This window comes from Somniosus microcephalus, chromosome 14, assembly GCF_052327205.1.
Source record: "Somniosus microcephalus isolate GS21.2 chromosome 14, FLI_Smic_1.0, whole genome shotgun sequence".
In the NCBI taxonomy this organism is placed as follows: domain Eukaryota; kingdom Metazoa; phylum Chordata; class Chondrichthyes; order Squaliformes; family Somniosidae; genus Somniosus; species Somniosus microcephalus.
The window spans coordinates 46,917,866-46,937,520 of record NC_141000.1 but is presented as its reverse complement, the minus strand read 5'-3'; the positions used below and the strand labels follow the sequence as shown (position 1 = coordinate 46,937,520).

Genomic DNA, 19,655 nt, shown 5'->3' with positions numbered 1-19,655 from the left:
AACTTTTTTTCTCTAGTCCCCCCCTTAATCTAATCAAGGTGTTTAAAATGATAAAGGGATTTGATAGTTTCCTCTGGTGGGGGAATCCAGGACAAGGGGGCATAATCTTAAAATAGAATCAGGAAGCATTTTTTCACACAAAGTAGAGTGGTTATCTGGCACTGTCTCTCTTGCAAAAGGCTGTGGATGCTGGGTGAATTTAAATTTTCAAGCTTGAGATTAATCAGATTTTGTTAGTTAAGGGTATCAAGGATATGGAACTTCATAGCGAGAGGATTCGAGTACAGGAGCAAGGATGTCTTGCTGCAGTTGTACAGGGCCTGGGTGAGACCACACCTTGAGTATTGTGTGCAGTTTTGGTCGCCTTATCTGAGGAAGGATGTTCTTGCCATGGAGGGAGTGCAGCGAAGATTCACCAGACTGATACCTGGGATGGCAGGAATGACGTATGAAGAGAGATTGGGTCGATTAGGCTTATATTCGCTCGAGTTTAGAAGAATGAGAGGGGATCTCATTGAAACTTATAAAATTCTAACAGGACTAGACAGACTAGATGCAGGAAGACTGCTCCTGATGGCGGGGGAGTCAAGACCCAGGGGTTGTAAGAATTCACAATAATTTACAGTGCTGAAGATTCATTTTTTTGATTAAAGAATCCCTGGGCGATGTGCTTTTAAATTTCCAGGGATAAAAATGGCTGTCACCACATGGCCGAAGACAAAGGACAATGCTTTGTTTACAAAGCAATTGAATGCTATTAGCATTTGTTTGTATATCGAGTGGATACATCTATGTAGTGTCCGTGTGTAGATAAAGACACTGAAGACAGGAGTTGGTTCATAGGTATTTACTAAGCAAGTCTGGGGGGGGTTTCTAAAGGATATACACAATACACAGGCTTATATAGCCCAAGTGGCAATTACCAGCATTATGCACACCTGGGGCTCTTAAAGGCACATACACCACAATTCCTCCCCTTCTAGCTAACTAGTACATCATATTTTAAGTAATTATTAATTACATGTTATATGCAAAATAATATACATTGCTGTATTAATTAATTATAAGTTTGTCTCTCAGGAGGCTTCCTGACTCGGTCCGGATAACGCCTCGGGGGTGTAGTAGTTTCTGGTGGTGTAGTAGGTTCTTCTGGCAAGGCTGATTCGGCTTGAAGGCCAGTGTCGGGTTCATCGGGCTCCAGTATCACCGGATCGGAGGTAGATATGGGTATCTCTACTTCATCGTTAGATGTATAGAGTGGTGGTGTAGGTTGTCCCTTTTCGGATGACTTGATGATTTGGTCAGCATGGCGCCTTATTATGCTGTCTCCAATGTCCACGGTATACATCAGTGGTTCTAATCGTGTGCAGATAGTTCCAGGCTGCCATTTCTCGGTACGGTAGTCCCGGGCCAAAACCGGTTGGCCTATCTGGAAGGCCCTAGTTGGCCTTTCATTCATGCCTTGAAACTGCCGGTTCTCTACGTCCCTTCGGATGTTGGGCTTGACCAAATCCAGCCGGCATCTTAGGTTTCTATTGTAGAACATCATGGCGGGAGTTTGGTTAGTAACCATATGCGTTGCATTCCTATATGCAAATAAGAAGTTATCCACCTTGTGCTGAAGTTTTATGTCTTCATTACCCATGGCCTTGATGGTCTTCTTGAAGGTCTGGACAAACCTTTCAGCCAATCCATTGGTGGCGGGATGGTATGGGGCGGACGTGTAGTGCTTTACCCCATTGTTCTTTAAGAACTTTCTGAATTCTTCGGACACAAATTGCGGTCCATTATCAGAACATATCTGCTCCGGCAGCCCATTCCTGGCAAATATGGTCCTTAATACTGTGATGGTTTTTTCCGTGGTGGTGGAGGACATCTTTATTACCTCCGGCCACTTGGAGTGTGCATCAACTGCGATTAAGAACATTGAGTCCATAAATGGACCAGCAAAGTCGATGTGCACCCTTTGCCAGGGAGATGAGGGCCACTCCCATGGATGTAGAGGGGCCTGTGGCGGAGCATTTTGGACCTTCTGGCATCCTAGGCAGCTCTTGGTCATGTCTTCGATGTCTCCATCGATACCTGGCCACCATACAAACGCCCTAGCTAGGTTCTTCATTTTCACTCCACCCAGATGCCCCTCGTGAAGCTCCTTTAGCACTTTATCCTGGAGTTTGGGTGGAATCACCACTCTGGATCCACACATCAAGGTTCCTCGGCACACTGACAGCTGTTCTCTTCTTTGCGAGAATGCTGGCAACAGTGGTTCGCCATGTGCTGGCCATCCCTTCACTGTTAAATCGTAGACCCGTGAGAGAGTAGGGTCATTTCTTGTCTCCCTTTCAATGGCAGAATTTGTCACCGGTAGACATTCCACTATGGTAGAGTGGAATATCTCTACTGGGTCTACTGTAGGTGCCTCTTCTATCGTTGGCAACGGTAGGCGTGATAAACCGTCAGCATTCCCATGCTGTTTTGACCCTTTGTATTCAATGTTGTATTGGTGTGCCCCTAGAAAAAGGGACCACCTCTGTAGTCTTTGTGCCGTCATAATGGGGACACCTTTTTTAGGGTTGAATATGGAGATGAGGGGTTGATGGTCAGTCAGCAAGGTAAATTTTTGTCCGTGTAGGTAATGGTTGAATTTCTTCACTCCCCACACCAGGCTGAGTGCTTCCCTGTCTATCTGGGCATAGTTACGCTCAGCTGAGTTCAATGAGCGTGACGCAAAAGCTATCGGCCGTTCCGAGCCATCAGGGAATCTATGGGACAATACCGCTCCTATGCCGCAAGGGGATGCATTGCACGCCAGTCTGATTGGTAGTGATGGGTTGCAATGAGCCAAAATTTTCTCGGATGTGATTAAGTCTTTACATTTATGGAAGGCACGTTTACAGTCTTCGTTCCATTTCCAAATCACTCCTGTCTGTAGAAGATCATTAAGAGGGTGTAGAATAGTTGATAAGTTCGGTAAAAATTTATGATAGTAATTTATTAATCCCAGGAATGACCTTAATTGTGAAACATTTTCAGGTGCTGGGGCTTTTATAACTGCTTCAATTTTTTCAGGTGACTTATGCAACCCTTCCTTGTTAATTATGTGGCCACAATATGATATCTGATTTTGGAAAAATTCGCACTTGGGGCGATTTGCTCGTAGGCCCCGTTCTTTCAGCCTAGTGAGCACCTGCTCCAAATTGGCAAGGTGCTCGTTGTCGTTTTCTCCTGTTATAAGGATGTCGTCTAGGTAGCATTGAGTCCCCGGAATCCCTTGCAGGACTTGCTCCATAGCTCTTTGCCAGATAGCTGGAGCTGATGCTATTCCAAAAACCAGTCAATTGTACTGGTACAGGCTTTTGTGTGTGTTTATTGTGAGATACTTTTTAGAGGTCTCCTCAACCTCCATCTGTAGATTTGCCTGTGCCAAGTCAATTTTTGTGAAACGTTTCCCTCTGGATAGTGAGGCGAAAATATCTTCTATCCTCGGAAGAGGATACTGTACCGTGTGAAGGACCGGGTTTACAGTCACCTTAAAGTCCCCACAGATGCGAATTTTTTTCTGTTCCTCAGTTATTTTTCAATGTTTTTTTCATGACTGGAACGATGGGTGTTGCCCATTCGCGCCAATCTATTTTGGATAATACGCCTGCCTTTTCCAAATTCTTCAGCTCTGCCTCGACTGCCGGACATATTGCGTATGGCACCGGTCTTGCCTTAAAATTTTTTGGAATTGCTGTATCTTCCACTTTTATTGAGGCGGTGATGCCTTTCAAGGTTCCTAGTTTCTCTTGAAACACTTCTTTGGCGTTGGCCAAGATGTCTTTTAATCGTTCAGGTATGATGTCATCATTGTTTTTTTCCTTACTGGTCACCGTCAGTGCCTGAATGGAGTGCCAGTCTAAACGTATCTTCCTTATCCATTCACGTCCCAACAACGGTGCACCACCATCTTGTAGAATGTATAAATACAACTTTTGTATTTCTTTGCCGTTGTATACCACAGGCACCCTTATTTTTCCTTTGGGGTAGACTTTCTGCCCCGTATATGTTTTTAAGATAATGGATGTGTCTTTTAGAGGTATATGCGAAAGTAGCCTCTCGTAATCTCGTCGATTTATTACGGTTAGAGCTGATCCTGTATCTAGCTCCATTTTAACTGGGGACCCTGCTATTGTGAGGGTAACCCAAATGGTTTGGTAATCCTCTTTGGCAAGTGCATTATGTAATTTGAGACAGCTTAGTCTCTTGTTTCCGGAGTCGCTATCGCTATTCTGGTCTTCGGAGCTACTGTCCGCCATCATTTGTACCTTCCTGTACTTTTCTTTATTGATTTTTTGTTTTCTGTCAGTGGATTTATTTTGTCCAGATTGGCATACCCGTGCAATGTGTCCAATCTTACCACATTGCCTGCATGCTTTGCCCTTGAACCAGCAGTCCCTCTGGTTATGGGTGGATCTGCCGCAGCGATAACATCTTCCGAACTCCTGTGTCATTTTATGGGTGCCGAAGTCCTGTGTCTCTTGTTGTATCTCTGCAGCTCCTTTTGCTGCTGCTTCGTATGATACAGCCATACTGAAAGCTTTGTCCAATGTTAAATCTTTTTCAGAAAACAGTCTTTTTTGTGTTCCTTCACTTAAGAGACCGCAAACAAATTTGTCTCGAAGATAATCCGATAGTCCTGCTCCGAATTGACAGTACTTTGATAGCTTTCTTAATTCGGTTAGGTAATCAGCGTTACTTTCATTCTTGTGTTGATTTCTCTTGAAGAACTTGAATTGGCTATCAGCAGCGGTGTTGGGTTTAAATGCTCCTGCAGGGTATCAACAATTTCTTTAAAAGTCTTGTCCTTTGGTTTGGCTGGAGTGATTAAATTTCGTAACAGCCCGTATGTCTTCGCGCCCATTAAGTTCAGAAGTATTGAAGCTTTTTTTTCATCTGTTATTCCATTTGCAGTGCAATAAACCTCTACTCTTTCCACGTATGTGGTCCAATCTTCTATTTCGCCATCAAAAGCCTCAATATTACCAGATTTAGGCATTTCAGAAAAGATATGGCGCTTCCCGCGCTTTTTTTTTTCTCTGTAGCAACGATATGGCGCTTCCCGCGCTTTCCCGCCGCTGCTACCGATAACAATGCTGTTTTACTGTGGTTTCCGTTTATTCACTGTTGGAGACTCATTCCCGACGGAGGTCTAAACGCTGACCTGCTTGCCGCGCGGCCGTCTCTCGAGTGCACCCTCCCAGTCCGTTATTGCTTGCCTCCGATTTCGCTGCCTGTCTCAGCTGTAGAGCCCGCCGCTGGAGCTCCAGCCTGACGCCCAGGAAGGATTAGCGCAGTACCTGTCACCAGCTTGGCCAGCTGGTGAAACCACAGTTTCTCTTACTTCCTTGAGTCTTCTGGACGGTGGAGGAATCGATGTCCTTGAGGTGCTGCCGAATTGCAGGTAAGTCCGTTTCTACTTCGTCGCCACTGTAGTGTCCGTGTGTAGATAAAGACACTGAAGACAGGAGTTGGTTCATAGGTATTTACTAAGCAAGTCTGGGGGGCGGTTTCTAAAGGATATACACAATACACAGGCTTATATAGCCCAAGTGGCAATTACCGGCATTACGCACACCTGGGGCTCTTAAAGGCACATACACCATAATTGCTCTTAAAGGCACATACACCACAATCTAAACTGCAGAAGAGGCTTTTGCACCTTGAATGGGAATCGTTCAAGATTTGAATGGGTTTTAAATCACCCAGCACTGGACAATAGAGCAGTTGTATCTCCCTTTTGTTTCAGCCCAGGAAGCTCCGGAAGACACATTAACCCAGTCTAACCATTTTGAGTTCGCCAATCACAGCTTTCTCTTGTGTATTGGACCCTTTTGGGTGGGGAATTTTGCACACAGCCCTTGCAAGGCAGAATGGCAGGACCTCACCAGGTATAAAAATAGCGGCTGAGAAGCTAGCTCTCGCTTACTTCGCTGGGCCAAAGGTGAGCAGGGTGTTCTGACTCAACAAGGCAGCCTAGCAGGAGTTTGGGGGATGGTAATTTAAGGGGCTATTGCTAAGATTGTTTAATCAACATTGGAGTCACTTACCCCTCGTTTTTGCCGTCTGCCTTACCCCATTTTAAGCAATTTTACTGTAATTACTGTGTGCGTGTGGGATAGTTTGATATTTTGATCATAGTTTATTTAGGTAATAAACTTGATTTTTTTTCTCTCATCCAAACCACTTGTTCCGTTTTAATATCATTAATTATAAGTTTCTCCACTCAGAACTAAAGGAGGGGTAGCGATTCGTAACCGCTGTAATAAAATTGGTTTTATTGGAATTGGTCCTGCAAGACCAGGAAAATTACTTTAAACCAGTTTAAAGACGCCCCCAAACCCTTACAGGGTCACAGTCTAAGGATAAGGGGTAAGCCTTTTAGGGCTGAGGTGAGGAGGAATTTCTTTACCCAGAGAGTGGTGAACCTGTGGAATTCTCTACCACAGAAGATAGTTGAGGCCAATTCATTAAATATATTCAAGACGGAGTTAGATATATTTCTTAAGGCTAAGGGGTTCAAGGGATATGCGGAGAAAGCAGGGACAGGGTACTGAGTTTGGATGATCAGCCATGATCGCATTGAATGGCGGAGCAGGCTCGAGGGGCCGAATGGCCTACTCCTGCTCCTATCTTCTATGTTTCTATGGAACAAAGGCAGGTAAATGGAGTTGAAATGCAATTCAGCCATGGACTAATAAAATGGCACAGCAGGCTTGAAGGACTTGTTTACTCCTGTTCACATGTTCATATAAGACTTGTCCTTGCTCCCTTTCTCTTCTGTTGTCTGATGGACTGGCTCCTAAAGTGTCAAGATAAGCGCATTCATTTTCTCCAATCTAGCAAATGCAGAATTTGTACTTCTACTCACTGACATGGGGCCCAAACCCCAGCCTGTGCACCAAATTCAGCCAACTTCCGAAATTTACAATGCCCAGAGTTGTAACTCCTGATTTCAATAAAGATCGCACCTGGCCCCCCCACACCTCCCCTCCAAAACAAAAGCACAGCTGTCTGAAACAGCTGATCTGATTACAGGAAAGCAAACGGTGCTGCTGGTTCTCTCAGCGGGAGGTCAGTGGACTGAAATACACCTCCTGTAGCAAGCACTGCTGCTTTCCCCCTCCAGTCAAGAACAATAGCATTGTAGATTCCTGAGAGAGGTTCAAACCGCAGAAGGAGAGGTGGGTTGCTGGAGGCAGGTAGTGTATGTCAACTCGCCATGCTCCCAGTAAGAGAACTGCCTGTACTTTCTGTTCTTGTTACATTAACTGTCTCTGCTGATGGTTTTTTCTGGATAAGAGTGCTTTTCATTCATAGCACTAACCTGATTCCTTGTGAACAAGGAGGGTGGTATTGGCTTGCCCATCCTGGAATAAACCAAATCTGAAGTTATTTAGCCTCAGAAAAGGTTGGTGAACCATGGCATACCAACACTCTTGCTCATCCAACAGACTGCACCCCCTCACCAACCAGAAGACTCTCATCCATCCCAAACATCCTCCCACAAGCGTATGGGAATGTCGCCAGAATCTCCTTGCATCAAATCGTGGCCACCAAAGGTAATGCCTCTAACTTGCCAGCTCACAAGAGAGAGAGAGGGAGAGAGAGAGAAACAGAAGAGTAAGAAAAGTGTCAGGTGAAGTGAAAAGAAAAAGTGAAGAGAAGTAAGAGACAAAAATCAAGGAGATGGAAGTACAGGAGGAGAGAGGTAGACAGAGAGAAAAAGTGGAGGAGAGAGGCAAGGGAGGGGAGAGAGAGAAGTGAAGGAAAGGAGAGCGAGAATTAGGTGAAGGAAGTCACAGGTGAAAGAGGACAGAGAAGCAGAGGAAAGAGACTTGCAGGAGAGAAAGAAAGAGAGGCACATGAAGGGGGGGGGGGGGGGGGGGAACAACAAAGGAATAGAGAAAAGAAAAAGCCAAGGAAGATAGACACAAAAAAGTAGGTGCGAATGCCGTAGTCTACGAACTCCAAGAAGTTCAAAATAGATTAGAAGCTAGACTGTATTTAATCATAGCCACCTTTATACTGGTGCTCATATAGGTCTGATTCGAAGTGATTGGCATGGGCAAAATGGCTCCTGGCATTTACAATAGTAAATCAAATGCTTTTATCCTGCTGGTTGAGTCGTAGACCCATAATAAACTAGGTTTAAGATTTTGGTGTCAGGATAGGAGAACTGGTTTCAGCAGTGTGAATATTAAGCGGCAACTCATGGATCCTGGTCTCCTGGAATACGAGCTAAAGAAGCATCAGTATAAAAGTGGCTATGATGCTGCTGGACTCATAAGTGATTTTATCAGACATAGCTTACTCATCAGTTGTGACATACGGGTCCAATGCACTGCTCCTCAATCTAATCAAAGAGCTCCATACGAATACAATCACTAAGCTAGGGTCAGCGGATGCAATTCACTTGTTATCAACTGCATGTCTGGTTTTAGACAAGGATGTGGCCATGCACCCTCTCTGCTGTTGTTGATGGACTGCCTGTTGGAATGTGCTGAGCACATCATTAGTGACAAGATAGGCACATCCACTTTTTTCGATCAGGCATACTCTGACAATACTGTTCTATTCACTAACTGTGCTTCAGTCACTTTCCTGCACTTCAAACCTTCAATGAGACAGCACACAAGCTGGGTCTAGGGATCTCCTGGCTCAGGATGAAAGCGAAAAATGTGATACTGGGACTTCGAGTATCACCGGCATCTACAGAGAAGGTATTATGGCTATGACTGGAAGCCTGTGGCCAGTGGGGTACCACAGGGATCGGTGCTGGGTCCCTTGCTGTTTGTGGTCTACATTAATGACTTGGATATGAATGTAAAAGGTATGATCAGTAAGTTCGCGGATGATACAAAAATTGGTAGGGTGGTAAATAGCGAGGAGGGGAGCCTCAGTCTGCAGGACGATATAGATGGGTTGGTCAGATGGGCGGAACAGTGGCAAATGGAATTTAACCCGGAAAAGTGCGAGGTGATGCACTTTGGGGGGACTAACAAGGCAAGGGAATACACAATGAATGGAAAGACCCTAGGCAAGACGGAGGGTCAGAGGGATCTGGGTGTGCAAGTACACAGGTCCCTGAAGGCGGCGGAACAGGTGGATAAGGTGGTAAAAAAGGCATATGGGATACTTGCCTTCATTAGCCGAGGCATTGAATATAAGAGCAAGGAGGTTATGATGGAGCTGTATAAAACACTGGTTAGGCCACAGCTGGAATACTGTGTGCAGTTCTGGTCGCCACACTACAGGAAGGATGTGATCACGTTAGAGAGGGTGCAGAGGAGGTTCACCAGGATGTTACCAGGGCTGGAGCGCTTCAGCTATGAAGAGAGACTGGGCAGATTGGGTTTGTTTTCCTTGGAGCAGAGGAGGCTGAGGGGGGACATGATTGAGGTGTACAAAATTATGAGGGGCATAGATAGGATGGATGCTGAGGAGCTTTTTCCCTTAGTAGAGGGGTCAATAACTAGGGGGCATAGATTCAAGGTAAAGGGCGGGAGGTTTAGAGGGGATTTGAGAAAGAACTTTTTCACCCAGAGGGTGGTTGGAGTCTGGAACTCACTGCCTGAAAGGGTTGTGGAGGCAGAAACCCTCACAACATTTAAGAAGCATTTGGATGAGTACTCGAAATGCCATAGCATACAAGGCTACGGGCCAAATGCTGGAATATGGGATTAGATTAGACAGGGCTTGATGGCCGGCGCGGACACGATGGGCCGAAGGGCCTCTATCCGTGCTGTATTACTCTATGACTATGATGCCCTCCCATTGGAATCACTGCTGTAGCTATGACACCACTGGCTAGAATGAAGAGCTCTCACATCCACTCTCAGTGAAAACTTCATCACTGTATCACCTGCCTGCCTATTCAATGGCTCCAAGACTAGGGCCATTCTAAAAAAAAAACACTAAAGCTCTCCAAGCTTTCTACATGCAGTGCCAATGTCACTTCCTGGGCATTTGACTTGGTCCAGAATATAAGATGTTACCTCAAAAAAATAAGTTAACTCATGATGATTCAAGCCATTCAGTTTATTTTGTTTAGCATGTGGCGTGTCTTCAGCAGTCAACTTCTCCCATAAGGTCCTGTCACTGCGCACTGACATCATCTAGACATCTAATGTAGCAAGAGGCCAACCTTACTACACAGGATTAATTAAATGAAGAGGTACACTGACCTGCCAGAATAGATATCCTGTACAGTCACTGTGCAGGACATATGAAGACCCAGGAGGTCGCAACAGACTATAGCCATCTACGTGACTTAATGCTAATTTTCCTGTAGGCAGTGACTCATTCAGTTCTCACTGCTCAGTATCAGGAATGAAAACAGTGTCTGATTTTTATTTTCCCTTTGCCAGGCTGGGGATACTGAGGCCAATTGTGGTTCTCTCACCTCTGTCCTAACAAAGGTTACTTAATTCAGCTCTGACCAGGAATTAAACATAGGACATTTCCTGGTCTGTATGGCTCAGTGCCACACTACACAGTCCATTTATTCACTTAACTATCCAGGACATCAGTCAAAATACAAGTTGACTTAAGAAAACTACTAGGCACTTGGTCTAAGCGTTAAACAAAGCTTTAATCAACTGTTTTACAACATGGAGGTCTAGTTGTGTCCTTCACTAGTTCCTGTTAAGAATGTCCTGCACAAGCTGGGCCCGTGCCCGAGTATTTATACTCTCCCTGGACAGCGCCACCCGCAGGGCGCTCAGTTGATTCATGTCACAAGTTGTTTTTTATTATGTATTTTCTGAATAAATATGAATCCAGTGGAATGAACAAAACAGGTTAGATTTTAAAATAATAACAGAAAATGCTGGAAACACTCAGCAGGCCAGGCAGCATCCGTGGAGAGAGAAACAGAGTTAACGTTTCAGGTCTGGGACACTACTTCAGAACTGGAAAAGGCTAGAGATGTAACAGATTTTAAGCAGGTGCAGAGGCAAGAAGAGGGGGACGGGAGGGGAGGATCTGAAGGAACAGTCTGTGCTGGGGAAGGAGGCAGGAAAGATTAAATGTTGCCAATGGGGGTGGCAGAATTGTACAGTCTGAAAAATGGGGGCAGGGGTTATAGTCTGAAATTGTTGAGCTCAATGTTGAGTCCAGAAGGCTGTCAAGTGCCTAATCGAAAGAAACGTTAACTCTGTTTCTCTCTCCACGGATGCTGCCTGGCCTGCTGAGTGTTTCCAGCATTTTCTGTTGTTATTTCAGATTTCCAGCATCCGCAGTATTTTGTTATTGTATTAGATTAGATTTTATGTTATTAGTGTACTGCAGCTTTATTGGAAATTCATAGTGTAATATCTAGTCTTACTTTTATTGAACTCATATTTGATTCTGTTTCTAAACTCTGTACCAACCTTCAGAATCCAGCAGCTTCTCAATGCCAAGATGCTGTTTGGCCACATTGAAGGCATGATCCAGCCTCTCATTTGCTGACTGTAGCTTTGCCACATCCTTCCAATCAAAGAGGTCAGGCCTGCAAGTACAATGAAACAAATTATAAAGTCAACCTTATTTCTTTTTGGACACAAATCAATTCCACTTTAAATTACTACCTAATATTAGAAAGTCAAAGGTGCTATTACTTTCGGGGATCTATACATCATAACTTTCTGAATCGCAAGTTCCTCATTTTTAAAGATCATAGTAAACCTGATCTATGAAGTCTGTAGTGGATCAGGTCCATGGTAACATCCCTGGTGCTGCTCCAGTCTTAAATCAATTAGCTCAGCAAAGGCAGCAATCTGATTCTGGGACCTTCCTGGCTGAATGGCTCAAGTTCTCAGTAGAAAACTTGCTGAGTAACTTGCCATCAGGGGATCTAACTTGCACAGATTTTCTCAAGGATGTCAGCAAGAAATTAAATCTAAATCGGCCTACACAATTGAGTTGATGCTAAATGTCACAAACCGGGAAATTTGTGCTGGTTTATTTTTGATGTGAAAAAACTCACCAGTGGCTTTCAGCAGACTGGGTGCCCATACTTCAAAAGGGCCTAAATACGCCTTCCTGAAATAATGGAATTAGTTAACTCTATTTGAAAGGTAAATCTGCTGTCACAGACATTGTGACAATGACCAAGAATTTTGTTCAACTAGTTCAAACTTTGTTTCTTTGAATTCTTTAAAAGGCTCAGTTGGCTAAGGCAGTGAGCAGTTGAGCCATACAGACTAGGAAGGCTACAAGTTTGCTCACTGAATCTGCTAAGTTAGTTAATCTCAGCCAGGGCAGCATGTGTGTGTGTGTGTGTGTGTGTGTGTGTGTGTGTGTGTGTGTGTGTGTGTGTGTGTGTACACGTAAATTTATGAACGTTGAGTGACACAGAGATCAGTCTTGGTTGCGATATTCCCCACGTAAATAACATGCTAATATTCAGTGTCAAGGCACAAACTTGAATAATGGCCACTTGGTTGAAATACAGGAGACTATCCACCACCTGTAGAACTGCAACCCTACTAAGGAATCAATACTTTCAGGAAAGAAGGGCAGAGCGGAAAATGATTAGAAGAGAAAAAAAAACAGTGGAATAAAATGAAACTCATAAGCAAATTAATGGAGATATTTTATCTGGTTGTTCATATGAACAGGAAGGTGGGTGCAACTGTACAACAAGGAAACTTAATTTAAACTGTCAGGGGGAAAAATTTGGTTGCTTTGCGCCTCCTAGGGCGCTGATGGGGCGCAAAACAACTAGCGCCCGGGCGCGGTGCTGCCAACGCTTCCGCGAAATTCAGCAGGAGGTTTGCAGCGGCGGTAACCATTAGCGCCCCGCGGCGCTGTGCCACTGGCGATGACATCATCGCCATGCGCAGCGCCCCAGCCGCGATCTTCGGTAGCACCCCAACTTACCGCCGGACGCTGTGTCCAACAGGGTCAGGGGGGCCTACCTGCGGCCAGGGCGGCGCTATTTAAAGGCGAGGTGCCGGGCGGCAATTTTTGTTGCTGGCCACCTGCCAGCACCTGCCCCCTCTGCCGTCCTCGGCATCCTCTACAGCGCCACCCCCACCGCAGAGTGCTGGCTGCGCTCCATGAGCCCGGCACTTCTCTTGAGTGCTGGGCTCTTTTGTCGGCACTCCAATCCCTGGTGGCCCAGCTGGGCCCTAGGTTGTGCTGCGCAAGGCCCCTCCCCTTTAAGAAGGGGAGGAAGGCCTGCAATACCGCAGCAAGTAACACCGTGATATTCCCTTGCAGTGCCCCAAGAGGGAGGCGGGGCGCTTCCAGTAGCGCCTCGCTTCCCTCTTGGGGTGCTACCACTCAATTTCGACCATGGGGGCGCTAATATTTTCAGGGCGCTAAAAGTAGCGCACCAACGAAGTTAGCACCCCAAAGGGGGCCCAACTCAATTTTTCCCTCTCAATGACTTTTTCAATTGTTTTACTGACCAGAGGAAAACATACCAGCTGTGTCTCCAGTTGATGCTGATATAAGAAAGGTAATTGATTAGATTTAATGCTGTGAAATTTATAACAGGAAGTAGGCTGTCAGGAAAGGACCACGTTGTGTTACAAATCTAGCATTCATCACTTGTACAGAGAAAGGAGGCGGCAACCACTGCATTCTGTACTGGCTAGTCACACAAACCGGGGAACAGTTTTATTAAGAGACTTCGCCCCTTTTCTTTTGCTGTTTCTTTCTCTTTCTGAAACTTCCAATTCCAACCTCAAAGGCTTCAATGTCAAGTCACCACATTGACAGCCGTTGTTGCCCGAGAGTACGTGGGATAAATCCTTACTATTGCCATCCATTGGCTTAGACACATGGATAGAATAGTGGCACACAGGCTTCATACCACCAAGTGAAATATGAAATGGAGTCAGTACCAAACCACTCAGTTCTAAACAGTTAACCTATTCATAGCCTTACTTCCTTTCAAGTGTTAGAGACAATGGCCCAGAAATTCCAGAATGGGGCTTGCAGCGCGTGCAAGCCCCGTATTTACACTTACCCCGCGCTACTGACGATCAGCTCCAGGGACGCCTGGACTTGGTGAATGAAAAAGAAGAATCCCGGGCAGCGTATGACGTCATGCCGCCCAGGAGTGCAGCCAGCGCGAAGCCAGGAGCGTGCAGTGTAAGTGAGACACGCCCCTTGAGGTCTCACTTTCACTGGACATGCCCCCAATGTTTCTGTCAAGCTGCTAAGGATTTTTACATGCAAAGCAGCAGTTTAAATAGGTTTTTGGAAGTTTTTTGAAGATTTTGGTAACTTTTATAAACTTTTTAAAATGTTTACATTATTTTGAGTAATCTGAAGTAGTTTTAAAGAGAATTAAAGCAATTTAAAGACTTTTAAAAGCCCTAAAAGAATTTTTTTAATTCCATTTATTTATTTAGCAATGTCGTCGTCATACGCGTCTTCACACTGTTCCCTTTGGGGAACTGTATGAAGTGGTGGAAGGATTTATGGCCGTGATTAACACTCATTCCGTGACCGTAACCATCTTTGAACCAGCCATTAGGGCGGTTAGTCCTATGGCGGGAGGGTTTTACGGGCTCCCACAAGCTATACAAGGAGGGGGGGGCCACCCACACCCACGGACGCAAATATCCCACTGGATGTCAACCCAGAATTTAGAGCCGGAGCTCCGACTCCACTTGCCGGGACTGTCTGGAGCGGGGTTCGAAACCCTACCCTGATCTGGCCCAGCGGCGGGGATCCTACCGCTATGACAAAGGCCCAATCCGATTAGCAACGTGAAATGGCAGCATAGGGCTCCAGTCACGGGGAGGGAAAAGGCGCAGGAAACGTATGGGTGTCACCTTTTGTGCGGAGTGGGCCTTTTGCGTAGCAGTAAGCATCCCCGCCGCTGGGCCAGAAGGAGTAGGGTTTTGAACCCCACTCCAGACAGTCCCGGCAAGTGGAGTCGGAGCTCCAACTTTAAATTCTGGGTGGACATCCAGCGGGATACTTGCGTCCGTGGGTGTTGGTGGCCCCCCCCCCTCAGATGGGTTGTGGGAGCCCGTAAAACCCTCCCGCCATAGGACTAACCACCCTAATGGCTGGTTCAAAGATGGTTACGGTCACAGAATGAGCGTTAATCACGGCCATAAATCCTTCCACCACTTCATACAGTTCCCCAAAGGGAACAGTGTGAGGATACGTACGATGATGACCTCTTGCGCAATGCACCTCCTTGGGCCCTCAGTCGCAGATGCGAGGGGGCAAGTCGTGATGTTGGCCCAGTAATTCCCTTCCAAATGCGCTAGTACGGTTGGGGTACTTACGCATCTGGCCGGATGAAATGCCGGTTTTCAGCATTCACAGTGCATGTGGGGAAAACCGGCATTTCCTGTCCTCTGAACGAAGGGGTTCAGAGGCAGAACGCGTGCGACTGCACAGGCAGCGCGTGCGCAGTATAATTCGCCGCTTTCATTAATGCTTTCAGTGAGGTCCAGTCATTACAACTTACACATGAAAAAAGCATGGGTACAGTTGCTCCACAGGCTGCGGAGGAAGATATTTCTTATCGTGGAGCTTCTGAAAGTATGTATGTCTGTATATATTCCTTTGCGTGTTATGTATATATTCCTTTATTTATGTGTATGAATGTATTATTTAATTATGACTTTCAGAGAAAGTAACTTATTGGAAAATCATAATTAAAAACATATTCATACACATTAGTAAAGGAATATAAAACATACATACATATACATAAAGGAATATATGTGGACATACATACATAACTCATTCTCACATTCCATTCACACAGCCACAATTGCTCCTTCTACCTACCGTTCTGAAAACCCTTTAAAAAAAAAAAATTTAAACTTTAAAACTTACTTAAAATTTCTTAAAATAACTTCCCTCCCTTTCCCAAACAAAAATATTGCATTTCAAAAGCTCCATGATAAAATATATCTTCCTCCGCAGCCAATGAACAACTTTACACTTGCTTTTTTCACGTGTAACTTCTAAGGACTTACCCTCACGGATTTCCACGAAGTTCACTGCGCAAGCGCTGCCTGTGCAGTCGCACGCGCTCAAGGTCTGGAAATGCCGGCGTTCCCTGCATGCGCTGTTCATGCTGAACGCCGGCATTTCCAATGGCCAGAAGCGTGAGTAAGCCGACTGTACTCACGCTTCTGGCCTGGAATTTCTGGCCCAAAGATTGATCTGCCAACATTGTAAAGATTCACCTATAAGATTTCCCTGTCCAGGATAATTAGTTAGCTTCTGATAACCAACAATTGGGGATATCAAATATAAGTGGTTTCTAAACAAGGTAGTAGATGAGTCACCACAAAATATACAAAACCTACAGACATGGAGCCATTAATACTGATTGTAAACAGTCATCAAGTCTGCCTACTTCCACCTCCGTAATATCACCCATCTCCATTCGGTCTCAGCTCATCTGCTGCAGAAACCCTCATCCATGCCTGTTACCTCCAGACTCAACTATACCAACACTCTCCTGGCTGACCTCCCATCTTCTATCCTCTGTAATGTTGAGCGCATCCAAAACTCTGCTGCCCTTGTCCTAACTCACACCAATTCCCATTTACCCATCACTCCTGTGCTTGCTGACCTACATTGGCTCCCGGTCCGGTAAAACCTTGATTTTAAAATTCTCCTCCTTGTGTTCAAATCCCTCCAAGGCCTTGCCCCTCCCTATCTCTGTAGCCTCCTCCAGCCCTACAACTCTGAGCTCCTCCAATTCTGGCCTCTTACACATCTCTGATTTTCATCACTCCACCATTGGTGGCCGTGCCTTCAGCTGCCGAGACCCTAAGCTCTGGAATCCCCTCCATAAATCTCTTCATCTCACTACCACTCTCCCCTTCATTAAGATGCTCCTTAAAACCTCTCTCTTTCACCAAGCTTTTGGTCACATCTTAATATCACTTTATGTGGCTTAGTCTCAAATTTTGTCTGATAACGCTCCTGTGAAGCACCTTGGGATGTTTACGTTAAAGGTGCTATGTAAATGTAAGTTGGTGTTTGAAGAATCAAACAGTGTATTTGAATTAGACTCTTAAATATTGTTCTCTGAAGTTCTTTCAGAGAGAGAGCAGGCTCTGATTAATGAGTCAGTGCTTCGCAAGTGCTGTAGAATTCAGAAAGAACTCAATCCTGTGGAAGTGATCGCAGGCTGGCTGTGCATGGAATTATCTGCTAACATCAATGAAGGCCTCATGGGTTGACTGTATAATTGTTAACTGGCATGTATCTCAATTACACACTGATTTCTGGCTTTGCCTACAAAACTGAATGCCAAGAAGTTGCAGAATTAGGCAATACTTTGAGCTCATTCATCACTTCTCAACAGAAGAAAATCAACTTGATAAATACAGTGATATCAGAAAAATGAGTTAACTAGATCTACTCCAAGCAATACTGCAAACAGTGCTGACATAGATAGGGTCAATATTATCCAGAGTGCACCCTTGTGGAGTAATTATTGTCCACTCTACAGAAAGGTCTTTTAACCAGTAGGAATACTAATGAATTACTGCATTTATTTTCTTTAAAAGACTTTAAAGCAACAAAGTCCTGATACTATTTATCAGCACACTGATGCCCGTTCCTAAAGAATGGTTAGAGGTTACTCATCCCACTCTACTGAGTATCCCGTCTCTGCCGCACTGCTGTGTGGAGCCACTAAGCAAAAGCAAGATACTAAGTGACAGAAGGAGGAAAATTTAACACCAAATCTCAGGTACGTTGCTCTTACCTGCATCGTGGGGCATTTGTGACAGTTTTGCAGCAGGCTACCCCTCAAACACAGGAGGTGCAGAATGGGGAAACAGTGAAGGTACGCATTTAGGTTTTTTTTTTAAAAAGACCTTATAGGAAGGTTCAAATGCTCAACAAACTAACTTTAGCTTCATGAATGTTTACTCATATTTTTGTGCATAACTTTCATTTCTTATCCATTTTTTGAACTGCCATAATCAACTAGTGAATTTTTAAAAAGTTGTTTTGAACTTGGTTCAAACTTTCATTGATTAAAAAGTGTAACTCTTAACTCCAAAGCTTTAAAAACCATTAGTCAAGATTGACATTTCTGTCCTGTCTACCTCAATTCTTAATTCACACAATGCCATGGAGTAAAAGCACCAAGGCGTCATCAACAGTGAAGTCTCATCTCTCATCTCTGAACAAACAAAATGCAAATTTTATGTAAATTTGACACTGAGCTTACTAAATCAGAGAATCAGATGTATAGTCAGCGCCATCATGGGCATAAAATTGAGTTTCAGGCTGAAAAAAAATCAATCTCAAAATCAATGTCCTTTTAATTTGTAAAGAAGTTCAAATTTATCCATAAATTTAAGATTTTTGGTTAAATATTACCATCATTTGAGGAACTGGCTTAGTGCAGTGCAGCCCCTGGTGGTAGAGATAACGTTCACCAAAGCAAGTGCTTCAGTGATTCCCCTCACTTCAGTAATGTGGGAATTAATCTCCCATACAATTGCAAGCTGCAACTTTTCAAAGTACTTGCACTTGGAAAAGTGAAGAGTGATATTTTCATTATTCACTTTTGAAAGAAAAACAAATTTAAAAAACAAGTAGCCCAGAAAATAAACTATAGGATATTACAATCTATCCTAGTTCGTTGTGACTTTTTTTTTAAATGCGGCCTAATAGCTATACTCTCTCCAGAAACAGTAAAACCAGGAAAGTGAAATAACTGATACATTACTCGAAATCCAGTATTTATACTTGCATTGTAGGATTTCCATAAACATCCTGGTATTCCAATTCCACCTACAACCAGGAATTAATCAGACAAGCAAAGGGAGCATTGAGCTATACCAAGGGAGCATTGAGCTATACCAATCGATTACAGGTAACACGCGGAACAAGGGATTCAATCAAATGAAATTTGAATCAATACACTAACAGAGCCAGCAAGTGCAATTACTGGGGAAGGCGTATGCTGAAACCAGGGCAATGCAATATTGACCCAGAAATAGTGTTAAGTTCTCTATATAAATATACCATAGATTTCCCATTGTTGTAGGTAAAAGGGAGAGTAATGGTGGGAGGGGGCAAGAATAATGTGAGGGAGGGGGAAAGAGACCATTGGAACTCCTAAGTAAACAACACTGAACTAAGCTGATAGGCTTTCATAGGAAGATGAGATGAGTGATAGAGTGGCAAGATAGCTGCAGTAATGTTATTTATGCCCTGGTTTGTAAGATTCTGAAAAGTGTAATAAAACCGCCGCTACCGTGTGGAAATCAAAATTGCGAACGAATTGTAAGATGATAACAGACGAATTCAAAATGTCAGAAATCAGCATGTGTTCTTTGTTTGTGAAGAAACAAAATGGCAGAAGTCAGGAGGGGGTCTTTCGCCTGGTGGTCAGTATGTGTTATAACAACAGAAAATGCTGGAAAAACTCAGCAGGCCAGGCAACATCCGTGGATCTCTCCACAGATGTTGCCTGGCCTGCTGAGTTTTTCCAGCATTTTCTGTTGTTATTTCAGATTTCCAGCATCTGCAGTATTTTGCTATCATCAGTATGTGTTCTTTGTTTGAGAGGCCACATGGACAAGAAGGAGGAACATGACTAACAAGGAAGTCCCGCCCCCATACATCTCACAGGAACAGGAATGTGTCATGCGGAAGGAACGTCAATCAGG

At 44.4% G+C, this 19,655-nt stretch overlaps 1 protein-coding gene across 8 annotated transcripts in view; it reads right to left on the bottom strand.

The window, feature by feature from the left end:
- dmd (dystrophin) overlaps positions 1–19,655 on the bottom strand; it is a 2,562,635-nt gene that overhangs the window by 1,826,371 nt on the left and 716,609 nt on the right. For all 8 annotated transcript variants that reach the window (XM_086007360.1, XM_086007362.1, XM_086007361.1 and 5 more), the window contains exon 7: positions 11,415–11,533. In XM_086007360.1, coding sequence (XP_085863486.1) covers positions 11,415–11,533 — 119 coding nt within the window. The remainder of the gene's footprint in view (positions 1–11,414; positions 11,534–19,655) is intronic.